Source organism: Rattus norvegicus, chromosome 18 (genome assembly GCF_021556685.1).
Source record: "Rattus norvegicus strain SHRSP/BbbUtx chromosome 18, alternate assembly SHRSP_T2T, whole genome shotgun sequence".
Taxonomy (NCBI): domain Eukaryota; kingdom Metazoa; phylum Chordata; class Mammalia; order Rodentia; family Muridae; genus Rattus; species Rattus norvegicus.
The window spans coordinates 16847289-16863771 of NC_141551.1; the positions used below are offsets into that span (position 1 = coordinate 16847289).

At 38.1% G+C, this 16483-nt stretch overlaps 1 protein-coding gene across 9 annotated transcripts in view; it reads left to right on the plus strand.

Moving 5' to 3' along the window:
* Window positions 1–16483, plus strand: part of Kiaa1328 (KIAA1328 homolog) — a 294734-nt gene that overhangs the window by 139633 nt on the left and 138618 nt on the right. For all 9 annotated transcript variants that reach the window (XR_015642431.1, NM_001437308.1, XM_087593274.1 and 6 more), the window contains 1 exon segment: window positions 10798–11471. Coding sequence is in view for 8 of the 9 variants with exons in the window: in NM_001437308.1 (NP_001424237.1) it covers window positions 10798–11471 (674 nt within the window). In the remaining variant the exon portion in view is untranslated.

A 16483-nucleotide genomic window follows, 5' to 3' on the forward strand; every position in this document is an offset into this window, starting at 1 on the left:
ATTCAAGCATTTGGGCTAATAGCCACTTATCAATGAGTGCATACCATGTGTGTTTCTCTGTGATTGGGTTACCTCACTCAGGATGATATTTTCCAGTTCCAACCATTTGCCTATGAATTTCATAAAGTCATTGTTTTTGATAGCTGAGTAATATTCCATTGTGTAGATGTACCACATTTTCTGTATCCATTCCTCTGTTGAAGGGCATCTGGGTTCTTTCCATTTTCTGGCTATTATAAATAAGGCTGCGATGAACATAGTGGAGCACGTGTCTTTTTTATATGTTGGGGCATCTTTTGGGTATATGCCCAAGAGAGGTATAGCTGAATCCTCAGGCAGTTAGTTCAATGTCCAATTTTCTGAGGAACCTCCAGACTGATTTCCAGAATGGTTGTACCAGTCTGCAATCCCACCAACAATGGAAGAGTGTTCCTCTTTCTCCGCATCCTCGCCAGCATCTGCTGTCACCTGAGTTTTTGATCTTAGCCATTCTCACTGGTGTGAGGTGAAATCTCAGGGTTGTTTTCATTTGCATTTCCCTTATGACTAAAGATGTTGAACATTTCTTTAGGTGTTTCTCAGCCATTCGGCATTCCTCAGCTGTGAATTCTTTGTTTAGCTCTGAACCCCATTTTTAATAGGGTTATTTGTCTCCCTGCGGTCTAACTTCTTGAGTTCTTTGTATATTTTGGATATAAGGCCTCTATCTGTTGTAGGATTGGTAAAGATCTTTTCCCAATCTGTTGGTTGCCGTTTTGTCCTAACGACAGTGTCCTTTGCCTTACAGAAGCTTTGCAGTTTTATGAGATCCCATTTGTCGATTCTTGATCTTAGAGCATAAGCCATTGGTGCTTTCTTCAGGAAATTTTTTCCAGTGCCCATGTGTTCCAGATGCTGCCCTAGTTTTTCTTCTATTAGTTTGAGTGTGTCTGGTTTGATGTGGAGGTCCTTGATCCACTTGGACTTAAGCTTTGTACAGGGTGATAAGGATGGATCGATCTGCATTCTTCTACATGTTGCCCTCCAGTTGAACCAGCACCATTTGCTGGAAATGCTATCTTTTTTCCATTGGATGGTTTTGGCTCCTTTGTCAAAAATCAAGTGCCCATAGGTGTGTGGGTTCATTTCTGGGTCTTCAATTCTGTTCCACTGGTCTATCTTTCTGTCTCTGTACCAATACCATGCAGTTTTTATCACTATTGCTCTGTAATACTGCTTGAGTTCAGGGATAGTGATTCCCCCTGAAGTCCTTTTATTGTTGAGGATAGTTTTAGCTATCCTGGGTTTTTTGGTATTTCAGATGAATTTAAAGGTACTTCTTAAATACGCCTTTGTTCTTGTTGTTTCAGGACAGTTTCTATCCAGTTGTTAATCTAAAAGTTGAATGCAAATTATTTTCTCTTAGCCAGTGGCATACATAACAGTGTGACTTCTAGTCTCCTTTTAGGAGCAGTTGGTCACATTCAGATAGTATTAACTGAATACTAGAAAGCGACAGATTTGGTGGGAGTAGGGGTGCTCTAAGACATTTAAACGTTCTGTCATTAAACAGAAATTCATTTTTCTTGCCCCCTTAAAACGTGAACTGCGTTGAAATATCTATGCCCATGCAATTATTGGGTCTATTCTGGAGTTAGTTAGTTAATGCAGAATGACAGGTCAGTAAATCACCCTAGAAGTGCTACCTACCTAGGGGTCAAGCATGTTCCACATAGCCCACACTTAGCGAGAAGCACAAGAAAACTCCTTGTTGACCCTCTTAGGAGCCTGTGTATGCTGCAGCTTTAGCTGGTGGACCTCTGAGCAGTTTTCTCATCACTTCTGTCAAGGTATCTTTCTCTGTGCCTGATCTTTGCTATAAAGTTGTGCAGGGCTAGTTGAACATACAACAAATCAATAAATGGAGTCCACCACATAAGCAGGCTGAAAGACAAAAACACAAGATCAGTGTATCAGATGTAAAACTCTGATACATTTGACAAAATCTGACATTTTTTCATGATAAGAGTCCTAGAGAGACTAGGGATAGATAATAAAGGTGCTTTCCAGCAAACCCTTAAGAGTCGTCAGCCTGAGCAGAGGGAACTCAAAGCCATCGAAATCAGGAACAATACAAGGCTACATACTTATTCAGTACAGTGTCTGAAGTCGCACTAGACCAGGAAGACATCCAAAGGACACCAAGTGGATAGAATCAGGAGAGGAAGAAGTCAGGATGTTCTTATTTTGGTATGTTTGTAAAATAGCAGGATATAAAATTCACACACAAAAAACTGTCTACAAATGACAGACTGGGAAAGAAATCAGGGAAATATAGTACCTTTCATCATTCTCTCAGAAAAGTAAAAATATCATGTGAAATAAAACCTTTAAGACACCTAAGAAAGAAATTGAAGATATTAGAAGTCCTCCCATGTTACTGGATTGGTAGGATTGATACAGTAACAATGACCATCCTTCCAGAGGAGGAACCTGCCTCTTAGGAAGATAATTAACACAATTCTATCAACTTGTCAGACCACTGTGTAAGAGATCTAAATGGGAACAAGGTGGATAGTGATGGGCAGGATTTCTCCATGACCATGACTGCATAGCAATATACATGTGTAAGTCACGGGGACCACACACACACACTTTTCCTATCTTCATTAAGTAATTAAAACTAGCCATGTGCTTATTTCTTAGAAAATAAACTATTTGAAGCTGCCTTTTTCTGCAATTGTGGCTGTGAATGTGCTGAATTACTACCATAGTTGCTTTGATAAAATAATTGTCCCTTTTAGAAATTGTATCATAATTGTTAGAATTGTTATCATAAGTATACATTGTTTTATTCAGCCATCTGTTTGGGGCGAATATATAAAGAAAGATGACTTACCATGCTGACCGTGTAAGCTTCAGGGAGCCGTACCTGAGAACTGGCACACTGCTGATTTCTCATCAGCCCTTTTTCCTCTCTCTCCCTTCTTCGGGTTACAGAACAGCAGTGTTAAAGACAGCATGCATCGCAAACATTATCAAGCCCAAGTTCCTTCTTTGTAAATGGCTAAACTACGTAATAGAGCCACAATAATTTGCCTAAAGCAACCGAACCCCAAAGTGACTACAGTGGAGCTCTGACCAGTGTCTTGACTTCAGCTTGAATGTGCTACTGTCAGCTATACACAGGCTATTTATAGCAACTCAACAAAGTCTGACTTTCAGGAAGTATAGTAATGATTAAAGAAAATCTAGCCTTTGCTGGTCTGGTAGTCACTGCAAACATTATTGGCAGGCTTGTGGTGGTATTCCTAGGACCTGGTATATAATCCAGTGTTCTGCCATTTATGTGTCATTCTGTGTCTTCTCTGTGCCCATTCTTTTAAACCTCATAATTAGTGACTTTAATGTCTTTTAGATTCAATATTCGTAAAGTGTGCTGCAGTCTCTCTGGGAACTAGAATAAGTTATTAGAGCCTTGCAGATGTGCGTGGCGGCTGCGTTCTGTCATTTTCCCTTCCGTTGATAGCCTACGGTCTCAGCTGCTGAGCTGTGAAGGAGCTTAAACCTCCAGGGTCCATTAGATTTAACTTGTTTACTGCATTGATATCTATATGTTAAATGACAAGAGAGTTCAGGTTATTGAATAATTTAAAATTCAGCTCTAATTGGTGTCATATGACCTGGAAGAGGCCATGGATGACGCCAGGAGCATGCTGTGAATTTCTTATAAATTATTCATAAATTAGATGATTCATTTGCCTGAGTGTCTTGCTGAATGCAAAAGTTTGTAAGTTATAACTGATGGTATAACACCTGTAAGTATTTAGTTCATAATGCTGGAAGGTAATCTACCTTGATGATCTTCTAGCAAAATCTGCCAGTGTAAGAGAGTTAATTGCACTGAGGAGAATGAACATTTATTTAGGATGAGATGTTGGCAAAGCACACAGTGCAGCTGTTGCATTAGGCGTTTCCTGTCAGTTTGACAACTGGTCCATGTATAGCGTTAAAATGCAGCATGCCATTCTGAGCTTTATTCCACATTAACTTCAAAACATCCTGGGAGATGCGGTGACTTGTACTCCTCTACACACATGCACAGTACTACTGACAGTTTCAAAAAGGAGAGAAAATGTTGAGGTTCAGAATTGATATTCATATTTTCATAAACCGATAAGGAGGAAAATTAGAATGTTAACCCTTGCCAAGATAGGAAAATTATTGACCATAAGAAAACATACCAGTAAGACCTATTGGTAATATTGACTATTTCCTGTGGATAAGAACTCATGAGTGCATTGGAAATAATCAGTCCTAAGTACCTGAAGTTAAGGTGGCGACAGCACAGGTACACAGGGGAAATCTTACACGGGGACTTAGTGACTGCTAAGAGAGGGAAATCAGTCTTCTTCATTACCCTAGTAGTCATGCAGTCCTAAGTGGCCAGCCCTACCTAAGTGCACACATGAGCAGCACTAAGTAGACTCAGCAGACTGAAATGTGTTGTGTAATACAATATTAATTAAGAAGCATGAATTGGAGAGAGTGGAGTGGAAATGATGTAAATACAATACTCAAGTGTCAAATTCTAAAAATAATTTTAAAATAGGAAATATTACTGCTAGGTAGTTTATACTCTACTTGTACTTTTATGAAAGAGAAATTCTATTTCTATTATCATAATAACAGCTGCTTGTATGTGGATAATTCCACAAAGTAGTAGTGAAGGGTTTTTTAAACATGTAATAATGTGAGACTACACTGTTTATTCATGAACTTGCATACATATGTATATGATATCATATCATGCACTTTTCTTTTATATGTGTGTAAATGTGCATGTATGTGTGTATAATTATATAAAAAGGTATCTTAATACTTCAGGAAATTTTTTAATTCCAATAGTTTCTTAAATTTTATTTGTAGAAAATTTTTCACGGCCTATGCCTTTTATACCTTTCTCTTTATCCTGTATGAATGTGGGTGTGTAGGTTATGTTTGCTGTGGGTCTGTGTGTGACGTGGCTTGCATGTGGAGATCAGAAGACAACTTTGTAGAGCAGGTTTTCTCCTTCTAACTCTAGCAGGTTCTAGGGCTTGAACTCATAATCTGCAGCAAGCCTCTTATCCACTGAGCCATCTTGCCAGCCCTCATACTTAATTGGAAATCTTTTTTCTTTCTATGGTATTTTTTTCCATCTAGTCTTTTTAGTCTGTGTCTACACAGGTTAAAGAAAATCATTTTCAAACTCCGTTGTAATCCAGAAGTGCCGGTATTTTTTCTTCTGTACTGTGGATCCCATGGTATGCTATGCCAAGAATTTTACAGGAAAAAGTCACTCCTCGTGGCCAGTGATGGTGGTGATCATTGTATAGAAAAAAAGTGCCCCATGTTGAACTCAACTATTTTTATCAGTGGTAATGACCCCTAATTTTTTAATGCCGCTCATTTTTCTGGCATTATGTAGATCAGCTGGCATGCTTTCCTGTTAAATATCATTCTAACTTGTGGTTAAGTATCTCATGCCATTTATTATCACATAAAAAACATATGGAGAGCACCACAAGGCACTTGGTTTAGGTGATTTGATTGGTTAAAATGTTTGTTTGTTTCTTCGTTTGGTTTATTGTTGGAACAGAGGCTTGCTTCATAGGTCAGGCTGACTGGAATTCAAGATTCTCTCCTTGCCTAGTAAGTGCAAGGCCCTGGGTTCGGTCCTCAACTCCGAAAAAAAGATTCTCTCTACTCCACCTCTTGACTGTGAGTGATGGGATTATAGTCTGGTTACTACACTCAAATGCATTGTTTACTTCTTTTGTTGGGTTTTGGGGGTGGGGGTTCTTGTTTGTTTGTTTGTTTGTTTCTGCAGTACTAGAGATTGATTCTAGGGCCTTCCATATGAAATGTAAGTGTTATATGATTGCGCTCCAACCTTAACACTATTAGAATTCCTTAATTGGAAGATGTAATCACCAAATTTAGTTGACAACAGCAGGCCAAATACAGCTAATTATATGGTTTTATAAAACTGATGAACTAACAATATTTTATATTATTATATGGTTATAGAGAGGACAAATGTGAAATTTCATTAAGCTGGTTGCTTAAGCCATGTAGTTTATTACAAATTTTACCTCTATTTTAAAATATTATTTTCTAAGTTTTATTACTTATTGAAAGTTTCATATAAAACCCATATGCAGGCTAAAGAGGATGGCTTACTAGGTAAATGTGCTGGCTACCAAGCCTGACCACCTCAGTTTGATCCTCAGGACCCACAAGGTTGAAGGAAAGAACCAACCCCTACAATTGTCCTCTGAGCTCTATGTGAGCATCGTGGCAGCCATGTGCTTGGGCACACATGCAATACTTACATTAAATAAAATTTTAATGGAGGTTTTAAATACCCATATGCCTTAGAAACAGTTGAGAATGCTTTGTTAGCTTAAGCCTTTGTTAAGTGAATTTGTGCTAGTTAATATGACATATAGACAACTCTAGAAAGAAAAATACATCTGCTTCACTCAGGCCTATTGTTATTTGCATGGGTCCCAGAGGCATTAGATATCTTCAGCTCCACTAAGGAAGCAGCTGAATTTTATATTTAGAATATTTTGAGAAGTTTGCTTTTTATTTATTTTCTTGCTTCCTCTCAGTAAGACATGATTGAGCCTAATCTTAGATCCCTTTCTTTTTCTTCTTTGAGACGGTTTTTCTATGTAATCCAGGTTGGTCTAGAACATGCTACAGAGTCCACACTGGCTTTAAGCTTATGATTCTGCTTTTCCCATCAAGTGCTGAGATTCTAATTTTCTTCCATTTCTAGGCTATAAATGAATTTGAATTTTTCCAATAACATGACGCAAAGAATACTTATTGAGAATGTAGTATGGTATGCTCAAATGTTCCATTCGCAGATATGTACATAGCTCCTTCTATAGGAAGTTGTTGAATATCCATCATTTTCTGTTCTTGTAAATTGAGGAGATATTTTGCTGGCAGAGATATCAATATTCATTCATTCTCTCTAAACAAACTATCTAAACTATGAGTTAGTACATTTAAAAAGCTGTGTGTACTCAATACTCACACACACACACATAACACACACATATACACACACACATACACACACATACACACACATACACACACACACACACACACACACACACACACCTATCTACCTGTACCCTAAATCCTGGATCCTGTATCAATTTATATGGCTATACTGACTTAGCAAACAAGGGCTTTGCATATGTGGTCAAGCTAAGTATTATGCAGTAAAAAAATGACCTTGGGCTACCTGGATAGGAGTACCTGTAGTCGAAATGGTCTTTGTAAGAATAAGAAAGAAGTCAGAGGACAGGACACTATGATGTTGGAAGCAGAAGCTAGAGTAGTACACTTTGAAGATGGAGGAGAAACCACAAACCAAGGAATATATAAGGTCACTAGGAGCTTTAGAGGGAGGGAGGGAGGGAAGGAGGGAGGAAGGAAGGAAAGAAAGAAAGAAGTAGAGAGAGAGAGAGAGAGAGAGAGAGAGAGAGAGAGAGAGATTGATTGTATCTTCAGAACTTTGAAAAAGAACAAGCCTTGCCAAAACTTGAACCTGAGCTCCATAAGATAGATTTCTAATTTCTGACCTCTGCAGTCTTTAGGGAAGACATATGTGTTGTCATACACTTCAGAGTTTGTAGTAATTTGCTATAGTGGCAATAAGAAATGAATGTAGAAATTGTAATTTATTAGTTTACTGTGGTGAAATGGATATTTCTCTCACAACCTTAAGCGAAAAAAAGTTTACCTCAGTGTGCAAATAATCATCCATGAAAAGTGAAAAATTACCTCAGTGGGTGTTATTAGCAAGCTATGTCATTAATGAACATATTTAGGCCTTCCTACAATGTCAGAATATATTGAGTGTTAAAAGATTCACAAATCTGCACTTCACCAAGTACTTATACTTCCTTTGGAGTCATAACTATGGCAATATTCCAGTCTATTCTGATAATATCTGGCCACTAAATGATATATTATACTTATTCAATTACATATAGGTGACAGAAAGTTAGAAATGAGTCTATAGGAACTAATGGGTAATGCAAACAGTAGGTCCAGAGTTGGTACCAGTCAGAGCCATTTCAGGTGGGTAGGTACTATGCTAAGAACACATCTCAAAGACACTGGCTGAGGAACCTAGACAACTTTGAAGTTGGTCGTGTTAGTGACAGGCTAGGTCAATCAGGGGCATTTGGAAGTATGTCATCTGACAGTCTCCTAAACAAAGGCCATGACAAATACACTGAGTGGCCCAAGACCAAATGCCATGTTGATGTGCCATGGTGCGGTTGTCCTACGTTCAGATTTGTGATTGCATCATTTATTGGTTTGATGTGTCCAGTAAGCTTAAAGGTGGTGTTTTTAATAAGCATGAATAATTCACTCATCAGTCTATGCTTTCCAGTGCTAGACAGATGGTGAGTATTTATGAACAAGATGCCAGTTCATTCTGTCTTAAGTGTTTGTACCCAGAACTGAGTAACTTGGGGACAAAGCAGCTGCTCTAAACAAAATAAAAGAACTCAGGACAAGGAAAGGCCAGAAGCAGCTGCCCTAGAGAACACAGATGAAGATGAAGGGTTTTTTTTTTTCTTATTTGGTTAATACTACTGTTCCATACTATTAATGGCTTTCTGGGCTTTCTTCAATACAGATAGGAAATGGCAACAAAGGAAAAGAGTTAATACAAATGGCCTTTAAATGAAAGCCAGAAGGCAGAGGAAGGTGTGAGTGGAAACTATAAAGGATATTTCAAATGTCCTTCTCATTTGCATCTGCTTAGTGTTTACTTGGCACTTAGTGTTCGTCTTCTAGTGAAGTCTGTGTTAGGGAACATGGTTTCTCCAGAGGTAGATGATCTGTGCCTTTTAGCCTTCACTGGATCCTAGCATAACCATCATCAGAGAGGCTTCACCCAGCGACTGATAGAAACAGATGCAGAGACTCACAGCCAGACATCAGGCAGAGCTTGGGGAATTCTTCAGAAGATGGAGGAAGGATTGTAGAAGTCAAAGATGTCTAGGACACCACAAGAAAACCTACAGAATCAACTAACCTGAACCCAAAGGTGCTCACAGAGACTGAACCACTAACCATGGAGCCTACATGGGCTGAGGTCCTCTGCACATGTTACAGTTGTACAGCTTGGTCTTTGGGTGGGACTCCTAACAGCAAGCGCAGGGTTTGTCTCTGAGTCTGTTGCCTGCCTTTGGGACTCTTTCTTCCTACTGGGCTGTCTCATCTGGCCTCAGTAGGAGAGGATGCACCTATTCCTACTACAACTTGATAGGCCAGGGCTGGTTGGTATCCATCAGAGGCCTGGGAAGGACTAGGAGGGGGAAATAGCTGTTGTGATATAAAGTTAGTTAATTAATTAATTTTATTTAATTAATTAAATTTAATTGATTAACTAAAAGATTCTTCTGCATTAACTTTCCTTCTTAATGTTTTGTTAATCCCAAGTATCCAACATCATAAACAAGCTGCTATCTGTAGTACACTTAGCACTTTCATAAAACTAAAATACTTCAACTTGAGCAGCCTAGAATTTAGATATAGCAGGTTTCTGAAAGGCACTGAGAGGAAAACCTGCTCACTTACAGTAAGTCAAACATGTTCAGAGCTGAGCTAATGCAAACTCAGGCTTCTCAGGCCAAAGCCAAAAGTCAGATTCCATATCTAGACCAGCAATTTTCAAAGCATGATCCCACATGAACATCAACATCACCTGAAAACCTCCTAGAGTTGTAAATGAGCTGACCCTTCCAGGCAGAATTGGAAACTCTGTGGTTGAAACCAGCCTTTCGTGCCTAACAAGTGCTTCAGGTAAATCTTATCCACCTCAAGTTATCCATGTAAGTGATGTAGACAAAGTCTCACTCTCCCCATAGCACAGCAGGTTCACAGCCACAGTGTTGGGAAGGCTTACTCTGGACCTGGCAGCTCGTGTACAACTGCTTCCTTCTGCCTGAGTTCCAGTAGACTATCATTACTTGACTAGTTCAACTGAAAATCACTTGTTTGCAGCTGAAATTAAATATTTTATATTTAAATAACTGCTTTTTATTAGAATTATGTATTTAGAAGTAGTTGGTTTTATCTGTGTTCTTTGAAGATATTTATAAAAACTAGTCTATCAGCAGCAATGCAGAATAATGTGAAATGCCTTGCATCAAATCTTATTCTGTGTCAAAGAAAATTTAAGATGGCTGCATGGATTTTTTGGTTCAAAATTCAAAGATAGGCAGTTTTAGATATTAATATTTTATATGTTTGCATCTTAAAGTTGATTTTATGTAACCTTCAGAATTTGCAACTCCTAAAATCATAAAGGTTTGCATACCCAAAATGGAGTAATGCTGGATATTTATTATCCTCCTATAGCTTTGCTGAAAAATAGGTTGTTTGAAAATGGATATGGCTTTGTGAGCATTGATGATGTGGATACTGTAAAATTTAAGAGAAGGAAATAGGGGCTGGAGAGATGGATGGCTCAGCGGTTAAGAGCACTGACTGCTCTTCCAGAGGTCCTGAGTTCAATTCCCAGCAACCACATAGTGGCTCACAACCATCTGTAAAGAGATCTGATGCCCTCTTCTGGTGTGTCTGAAGACAGTGTACTTATATATAATAAATGAATAAATCTTTAAAAGAAAAAGAAAAGGAAATAAAGGAGTTTTGTTTTAGTGAATATGTATATTTGATTTCTGAAAAACCAAACCCAGATGTTGTTTTTTATGTGTTTTCTCTTAGATAACCAAGAAGAAAATCACTCACCAGTCTTCATTGGTGAACCTGGATGGTTCCTATCTGAGTGTAGCCAAACCGCAAACCTGCCAGACCAGGGCCAGGCCTAAGTCAGAAAACCAGGACTCAGCTTCAGAATCCCACACAGCATTAAGGAATAATTCTTTGAAACCAGTAACACTTCATCATCCCAAACAGGATTTAGAGAGGATGTCAACAGAAACCAGAACGTGTACTTATGAATCTCCAGGGAGGAGACTAATAAATGCAGCCCCAGTAGAGGAAGCTCTCCCAGAAGAGTTGAAGATAAAGGACTATCCAAACCTTCTGCCTACTCCATCTAGTCAGTACTGTGGTCATAAATACTCTGAAAGTGAAGCTTATGTTCATGAGAACTATCATCCTACGAACATGGCCTCTCAGTGTTGTAAGACACATCCAGAATCATGCAGTCATTGTAGGATGTCCTGGGCATCTCTCATGCATGATGGAGTGACACTGCAACCCAGAGAAACCGACATCGAAAAACAACTCTCAGAAGATCGAAGGCAGCAGCTGATGCTTCAGAAAATGGAACTGGAAATTGAAAAGGAACGCCTTCAGCAACTCCTGGCCCAACAAGAGACAAAGCTTCTCCTTAAACAGCAGCAGCTGCACCAATCCCGACTAGATTACAATTGGTGAGTCCTACCTGTTCTTTCAGCACTGTCTGTAGGTTGGCAAATACAATTTCAAGAGCTAGTCTTTACAGACCACAGTTCGTAGATACTTAGGCATCTTGACTTGCTAGAATACAGATCATTCACAATTACAAGTAAATTCCTATCTTCTGCAGAAGATATGCATGCATGTATGTGCGTGGGTGTCTGTGCCTATAAGCATGCATGTAAAGGCCAGAGGAGGATGTCAAGTGTTTGTATCTGTCATTCTCTACCTTACTTCTATAAGAGAGCCTTTGTTAAATCAGAAGCTCACCATTTTAACTAGGCTGACTGTCCATTCAGCACCTGTCTATTCACCCTCAAACTAGGATTACAAGGACATGTAATCATTACCTATCAGGGGATTTGAACCCAAGTCCTCATGGTTGTGCAGTAAGTGTTTTACCCACAAAGCTGTCTCCCAAGTTGCAGTGGTAACTTTGTTAGATTTCAAACCCCATATGCTTTTCTATTTGATGCCACTATGGAGAGTTAGAGATGTGGGTAAATCTTTTATTTCAGAGTATAGAATCAGATTGTAAAGAAGTGGGCTTAGTGGTCATCATCCTACATTTGTATCTTTGTGCCATCACAGAAAACAAATCATGAGAACCATTTAAATTTAATTACCCAGGCTCACATTTAACTTTTTTTTCCTATTTAAAAATACTTTTTCTCAAGTAATCTCAAGTTTTCATTATATATATTTCATAGCATGTGGTAGCATGTTATGCATGAGCAACACACATGCTGTATGTTGATCATATTTGCTCTGTACCTTCCCTTTTATTTTTTATTTTTACTGGTGGTGGTGTTCTGTCACTAAGATATACCCTTACCCCTAACTGATCTTCTCTTAATAATGATCTCTTTAGAGCAATGTTTCAAAAGCTGAATTGCTATTTTGAGTGTGTTTTTACATTCAGATGCATAGTTTATTGCTCTATTTAAGAAACCTACTAGTAAGTCAGATATAAGTATGTTTAAAATTTCTACTGTTGTTGAAATTCTCTCTCTTTACAAGACAATGAATTACACATTTCCTAAGAGAAATGCTTCTGTCTCCTTACTGTGGCCTTCTTGGCCATCATTCCCCCTCTCTACATTCTTCTCAGAAGCACTCATCTCCATATACTTGCTGTATATTGCTTTTACTATGTTTAGGTATGGGCTTTGAATTCCTGATCTCTCCAAGACTTTTACCATGAAGAGGTGTTGAATTTTGTCAAATGCTTTCTCAGCATTTAATGAGATGATCATGTGATTTTTTTCTTTGAGTTTTTTATTTATAGTGGATTACATTGATGGATTTCCATATAGTAAACCATCCCTGCATCCCTGGAATTAAGCCTGTTTTATCATGGTGAATGATCATTTTGATATGTTCTTGAATTTGGCTTGCTAAAATTTTATTGAGAATCTTGCATTAATATTCATGAGGGAAATTGGTCTGAAGTTCTCTTTCTTTGTAGGGTCTTTTTGTGGTCTAGGTATAAGCATAACTGTGGCTTCAAAAAACGAATTGGATAGTATTCCTTATGTTTCTTATATTTTATGAAATAGTTTGAAGAGTATTGGTATTAGGTCTTCTATGAAGGTCTGATAGAATTCTCTACTAAACCCATCTGACTTTTCTTTTTGGTTGGGAGACTTTAATAACTGCTTCTATTTCTTTAGGAGTTATGGGACTGTTTAGATGGTTTATCTGATCCTGATTTAACTTTGGTACCTGATTTAACCTTGGTAGAAGAAATTGTCCATTTCTTCTAGATTTTCCAGTTTTGTTAAGTATAGGCTGTTTCCGGTTTCTTTTTAGAGGCACTCGGAGCTATGAATTTTCCTTTACACACTTCTTTCATTGTATCCCATAAGTTTGGGTATGTTGTGCCTTCATTTTCATTAAATTCTAAAAGTCTTTAACTTCTTTATTTCTTCCTTGACCAAGATATCATTGAGAAGAGCATTGTTGAGCTTCCATATGTATATGGACTTTCTGTTGTTTCTGTTGTTATTGAAGAGCAGCCTTAGTCCATGGTGATCTGACAGGATGCATGGGATTATTTCAATCTTGTTGTCTGTTGAGGCCTGTTTTGTGACCAATTATATCATCAATTTTGGAGAAGGTACCACAAGGTGCTGACAAGAAGTTATATTCTTTTGTTTTAGGATGAAATGTTTTATAGATAGGTGTTAAATCCGTTTGGCTCATAACTTCTGTTAGTTTCTCTATGATTCTGTTTCCATGATCTGCCCATTGCTGAGAGTGGCGTGTTAAAGTCTCACACTATATTGTGTGTGGGAGCTTTAGTAAAGTTTCTTTTCTGAATGTGAATCCCCTTACATTTGGAGCAGAGGTGTTCAGAATTGAGAGTTCTTGGTAGATTTTTCCTTTGATGAGTATGAAGTGTTCTTCCTTACCTTTTGTTTTGTTTTGTTTTGTTTTGAAAACTATCGGTTGAAAGTCGATTTTATTGATATTAGAATGGCTACCCCAGCTTGTTTCTTGGGACCATTTGCTTGGCAAAATGTTTTCCAGCCTTTTACTCTGAGGTACTCTCTGTCCTTTTCACTGAGATGTGTTTCTTGTTTGCAGCAAAATGCTGGGTCCTGTTTAAGTATCCAGTCTGTTAGTCTATGTAATTTTATTGGGGAATTGAGTCCATTGATGTTGAGAGATATTAGGGATCAATGATTGTTGTTTCCTGCTGTTTTTGTTATTAGAGGTGGAATTATGTTTGTGTGGCTATCTTCTTTTGTGTTTGTTGAAATTAGATTATTTTCTTGCTTTTTCCAGGGTGTAGTTTCCCTCCTTGTTTTGGAGTTTTCCATCTATTATCCTTTGTAGGGCTGGATTTGTGTGAAGATATTGTGTAAATTTGATTTTGTCATGGAAATTCTTGGTTTCTCCATCTATGTTAATGGAGAGTTTTGCTGGATATAGTAGCCTGGGCTGACATTTGGGTTCTCTTAGGGTCTGTATGACATCTTCCCAGGATCTTCTACCTTTCATAGCCTCTGTTGATAAGTCTGGTGTAATTCTGATAGATCTGCTTTTATATGTTACTTGACCTTTTTCCCTTACTGCGTTTATATTCTTTCTTTGTTTTGTGCGTTTATATTCTTTCTTTGTTTTGTGCGTTTATATTCTTTCTTTGTTTTGTGCATTTGGTGTTTTGACTATTATGTGATAGGAGGAATTTCTTTTGTGGTCCAATCTATTTGGAGTTCTGTAGGCTTCTTATATATTTATGGACATCTCTTTCTTTAGGTTAGGGAAGTTTTATTCTATAACTTTGTTGAAGATATTTACTGACCCTTTAAGTTGGGAATCTTCTATATCTATTATTCTTAAGTTTGATCTTCTCACTGTGTCCTGGATTTCCTAGATGTTTTGAATTAGGAGCTTTTTGCTTTTTGTATTTTTTTTAACTGTTATGTCAATGTTTTCTATGGTATCTTATGCCCCTGAGATTCTCTCTTCTATCTCTTGTATTCTGTTGGTGATGCTTGCATCTATTACTTCTTATCTCTTTCCTAGGTTTTTCTATCTCCAGGAATGTCTCTCTTTGTAATTTCTTTTTTGTTTCTATTTCCGTATTTAAATCCTGGATGGTTTTGTTCAATTCCTTCACCTGTTCAGTTGTGTTTTCCTGTCACTGTTTAAGGGATTTTTGTGTTTCCTCTTTAAGAACTTCTTGTTTACCTGTGTTGTCCTGTATTTCTTTAAGGGAGTTATTTATGTCTTTCTTAAAGTCATCCATCATCATCATGAGATGTGATTTTTAAATCCAAATCTTGCTTTTTCAGTGTGTTTGAATATCCAGTGTTTTCTTTGATGGGAGAGCTGCGCTCTGATGATGCCAAGTAGTCTTGTTTTCTGTTGCTTAGGATACTGCACTTGCCTCTTGCCATCTGGCTGTCTCTGGTGTTGGTTGGTCTTGCTGTCTCTGACAGTCACTTGACCCTCCTATAAGCCTGTGTGTCAGCACTTCTGTAGAAGTGCTGTAGTCTTATAGCCAGATCTAGGTACACAGAGCTATGGGACTGGTTCACCTCCAGGCACAGGCAGAAACCCTAAGGGTCCTGTCCCAGAATGCTCCTGGGTTTGTGTGTCCTGAGGTCTCCAGGTAGGTCGCTTGGAACAGAAGAGTTGGTCTTACTTTTGCTCTCTGTGGGCAGGTTTTGGGTCTGAAGGGCTGTAGGACAGTCCCACCTTGGGCGCAGATGTCTCAGCATTTATAATATACATACTATATAACTAGGTATAAGAAAAGGTACCACTTTCACTACTTACAAACCTGTCACCTTGGGCAAGTTTTATGCCTAGGCCTGCCTTATTTTCCTCTGTAAATACATGTAATAAAGTAGTTACTTCATGGAGTGTGTATGTGAGCACCCGTACAATAATATGTAAGATGCATGCCACAAGGGTTTCTGGTCTTGTCAGCAGCAGCATCCTTTCTGCGCTTGCTGCAGAGGCTATTCTGACTCCTGCATTTACTGTCGTTCATACTTTCTTCTCACGATTACCTGACATTACATTTTACACCTACATTTACCTAACAACTTGTATGTCACTCCAAAATAATTATAAGTACATTCCATCTCTTTGTAAATCACTATTGTAGTTACAATTAAAAGAATATCTTTCAAAAGTAAGGAATACTATGTTCATGGTGGCTTTGCTACGTCATTGATTAATTTCATAGCTAAAGAATATGCTTGTACACTTTTGAGAAGCTGAGGGGATGGATGTTAAATATTACATATTTGTTATCAAGGATTGATTCATATATTCTAGACATAAGGTTTTTGTACTGATGCTTTTAACAGCTTTCCCCTCTCAGTACCCATGGGTATGATCTTAACTAATCTTAGTAGATGCCAGAATTTCTCTTGCTATGATAAAACACCTTGAACAAAAGCAAGGTGGGGAGGAAAGGATTTATTTTATCTTATGTTTCCAGGTTAGAGTCTATGACTGAGGAAGG